The following is a 4,176-nucleotide window of genomic DNA, read 5'->3' as shown; positions in this document are numbered from 1 at the left end:
TATTAAATATAATTGTTTTTATATTGAAAAGGAATTGTTTCGCACAGATAATTTACATGCGAAAATGTTCACACACGTTTTGTAAGTCCATTTAGTTAAAAGTGATCAGCGTAAATAGTTCTTTTTTTTTTCTTTTTTGCTCTTTTTGCAATATCCGTATTATCGCAATGGGAGGAAAGTCATCTTATATAGTCGGCTTCGCTTTATAATTCGTATCCCAAAAAAAAAAAAAAAAAAAATTTGACATTTACTCCTGTGTCAAAATAATATTTCCATCTGCCGAGAATTATCGGCAAAGTACCCTTGTTGTAAGGGAGTAGAAAAAACTTGATTCCTTATATAAAGAATTGAAAAAGATTGGAAGAAAAATGGAAAGTAATATAAAATGAATATGCAATCGTGACTGAATATAAATAATCACCAAGGTATAAAAAGGAAACTTGAGATAAACATCTGTTCAGTTTCATTCACAGTTCATGTTTAAGCATATCAAATATGAACGAAAATAATTAAAATGAAAATATAAACTGCAAACAAGTGCAACACAATGTAAGACTTTTTTTTTTACACACACAAATTTGTGCTTTAGTTCACTCATTTCAGTCTTCGGCAAGGTTTTCATAAGATTTCGAAATGCTTCCTCGCCGAAACAACTTGTTGAAAAGATGTTTGGGTGAAACCGGCGAACGACTCTTTTGAGAGGTCTTCTCGTGAGAAGAACGAGATTTACGTTGACGCGATCTGATTTCGCTGACGAGACAGACGAGTAACTCATCAAGATGGTGATTCAAGATTGTAGACGATTCTATATATTTGCAGTCGTAGGCGGATGCAATTCCTTTGGCTTCTGCAACAGTAAATAAACATGAATTTCATTGATTTGGTCAATATTATTAATTACAATATAAGGGAAAAGACCATTAATTTTTGTGGGCGGGAAAAATCTATTCGGTGTAGACGTGGCTGTGTGGTTACGGAGCTTGCTTCTAAACCATGGGGTCTTACTGTGTGGTACCTTGGGCAAGTGTCTTCTACTATAGCCCCTAGCCAACCAAAGGCTTGTGAATGGGTTTGGTAGATGGAAACTGAAAGAAGCCCGTCATATGTATAAGTGTGTGTTTGTGAATGTGTTTTTTTTGTGTGTATGTGTATCTTTGCATTTGCGTTTGTCCCCACCACCCCTTGACACCCCTTACTTTCTATAGTTAGTACTCTGTCAGATTCTAATACTCCTAGATACTTATAACTCTCTCCTTCTTTCAGTGATTTTAATGTCTTAGCGATCTGGTAATTGGATACCTTCACTGTTGACTACCTGTCCATTTTTCATTACTAATATCGCACCCTTGTCCATGGTTATATCTTTGCTGAAGTGTCTTACAGTTTGTATTAAGGATCTATTTCCTTTCATTCTTACTAAAATGTTTCAGATCATCCATGTAGAGCAAATGGCTAATTTTCCCCTTACTATTTCTGAACTGATACCCTGCATTGGGTGGGATTAGACATAAGACAAATATTAAAGGAGATAACGGGTTTCCTTGGAAAATTCCTCTATTGATATTAACTTTCTCCAAGACTGTGTCACCTGAGTAGAGATCTACTTTCCATTTCTTCATGCTAAAGCTAATTAATTATCTTATGTTGTCTGCAATACTGAATATACTTAAACATTCACTTATTCATAAGTGTGTAGGCTTTCTTATAATCTACCCATATTATTGTTAAATTTTTCTTTCTAGATTTTACTTCATTTAGAACTACTTTGTTTGTGTATAATAGATCATACCTTCCTCTAGTTTTCTTCCTACAACGTTTCTGTTCTTCTGGCAACAAATTCTGGCTGTCGAGGTATTCGTAAATGCTTTCTGAGAGCAGTCCTGTTAACAACATCCACGCTAATTATAATCAAGCGATTAGTCTATAATTACTAGCTGTTTTACTCTTGCTTTTGATTTTCATAAGGAGTACTCTTTTCCCTCTCGTCATCCAATCTGGTATTATTCCTCCATCCAGGCAATCCCTCAGTATCTACTAAATAAGCTCCCTCAGTAAGCTACTAAATTTCTTTAACCAGTACCTTTGAATTAAATCTGCTCCAATTCGACAATTTTTCTAACACTTTACTCAATAATGCACTAGTTAGTCTTAGATCTGACTGCTTCTCACTCACTACTTTTTCCCTTACTTTCTTTAACCATGCTGCATCTGCATTATACTTGACTGGCTTATGCCAAATATTACTCCAGAATTTTCTAGCCTCTTCTGCATTAGGTTTCTCTTTTTCAGTACTTTGTTCTTCACTATTTACTTGGCTATAAAATCTCCTCTGGTCTGTCTCATTATTAATCTGTTCTGTTAATAATGATCTTTCTTTTCTTTTTTGATATCTGGAAAGCTTACCTGCTGCTGCTATGATACGCTGTTTCAACTTTTCCATGACTGTTCCAAATCCTTTCTCTTTGACTAAGCAACTTTTCTCAAGAGAAGATTTAAATCTTGCACTTCCTAACTTGTTCAGTTTACAGGTTTCTATTCTACTCAAATTTTGTCTGAAAGTTTTTACTTTATTTTGTAATCTACTTTTCCACATTTGCTCTTTTCTATTCTTTCCTCGAGGAATGCCTAGTCTTCTAGCAAATACAACCCCTATTGCATAGATCAATAAGTTAGTGTCACCTATATTTTTAGTATCTATCCTACTCATAACAGAATCTACTTTCCTATTCATATCTGGCAGCTTCCTGCTGTTGGTACCTTTTAATGCTAGTACTCTGTGTCTTCTTTACTCATTGCTTCCTGCAACTCTTATACAAAACTTCTGATCTGCCTCACTTAGGTCGCTGTGCCAGTTGTCCCTTCCTGGTTGGCAGAGTTATTATTATTATTATTATTATTATTATTATTATTATTATTATTATTCGAGCTGACAGAATCGTTGCTCTACCGTACAAAATGCTTTACGGACATTTCTTCCGGCTCTTAATTTTCAAAGTTCAAATTCTACTGAGGTTTGCTTTGTCCTTCATCCTTTCGGAATCAAGTACTGGGAGTCGAAGTAATTAACTTGACCTCTTTCCTAAAAATTGCTGGCCTCACGCCAAAATCAGAAAAGTAGCGTTTAGACGTGCTTTTCTTCGCTCCAAGACTCAACTTGTTTTAAGCATTCCTTTGAAGTACATGCCAATAGCGATTTTACTTATTTGTGGATGTTTCCCTCTGATATCCAAAGCAAGAGTGAGAACAAAAATAATAAAAAAAGATTGGGCCGGTATCTAGTCATACTGAAGTTAGGGATGGGCTTTTTGTGGGTACATTAGTGATTGATCAGGTCAAACCACACCCGAAATGTTCTCTGGTTGAGTGAAGAGGGAATCGTGGTGGCAGTTTGAAATTTGGTGGGGCTGGTTTTCCTAACTGGTCTGATACAAAGACGGGGTGATGGTGAAATAGGAATAAAAATATAGCGAAATTGTTTTAATTACCTTCAGTGGTAATGACACGGTTTCTCACCAAGTCGACTTTATTGGCTACCAGAACCACCAGGCAGTTGTGTACATCCTCTTTACGGAAACGATATAGAAAATCAACGGCGTCGTTGAAACTCTGTTTGTCATCAATGCCGAATACTAAGACGTAGGCATCATAATCTACACCACTTGGTAAAGACTGCAAGGTATAGATATATAAATATTGAGAGAATGAAATACAAGGAGACAAAAAGACAAAAACTGATATAAATCTGGATATACGCAAATACACATATAGGCAGAAACTGAGATGCAATATAAAGATATCTTTTCATATACATGTGTGTGTGTGGTGGGGTATTTCCAGTTCAAATATGCTTGGAGCATATTCGAATCTGCCAGAAAGCTATTCACTGTGTTTTGCCACGGTGAAAATTTTTCGGTGTAGACAAATGGTGTAAAAACACCAAAATCAGCACGCAGCGTCACCTAGCCAGACTGTGCAATGAAAGCATTTCGAAGTAGTTATCTCCTCTTCAACCACAGAAACCGGATAATATATATATATAATTTTTTTTACCATGTTTTTTGCATGTTAAACATTACAGTTTGAAATGATCGTATGCATGGATTCGTTTCATCATCTTTTTCACAAAACAACCACAAACCGGATGTGTCTATGCACCTTCGACAATTGAGAACATTC

The 4,176-nt window shown here is 35.7% G+C and overlaps 1 protein-coding gene across 1 annotated transcript in view; it reads right to left on the bottom strand.

Moving 5' to 3' along the window:
* Window positions 1-8: 8 nt before the first annotated feature.
* Window positions 9-4,176, bottom strand: part of LOC106876081 (GTP-binding protein RAD) — a 29,729-nt gene continuing 25,561 nt past the window's right edge. Inside the window, exons 2-3 of the mRNA XM_014924489.2 lie at window positions 3,486-3,669; window positions 9-847 (exon numbers count right to left, since the gene is read on the bottom strand). Coding sequence (XP_014779975.2) covers window positions 600-847; window positions 3,486-3,669 — 432 coding nt within the window. The 3' untranslated portion in view covers window positions 9-599. The remainder of the gene's footprint in view (window positions 848-3,485; window positions 3,670-4,176) is intronic.

The sequence above is a fragment of the Octopus bimaculoides genome, chromosome 20 (assembly GCF_001194135.2).
Source record: "Octopus bimaculoides isolate UCB-OBI-ISO-001 chromosome 20, ASM119413v2, whole genome shotgun sequence".
In the NCBI taxonomy this organism is placed as follows: Eukaryota; Metazoa; Mollusca; class Cephalopoda; order Octopoda; family Octopodidae; genus Octopus; species Octopus bimaculoides.
Note: the sequence above shows the minus strand (reverse complement) of the source record. Positions and strands in the feature narration are given on the sequence as shown.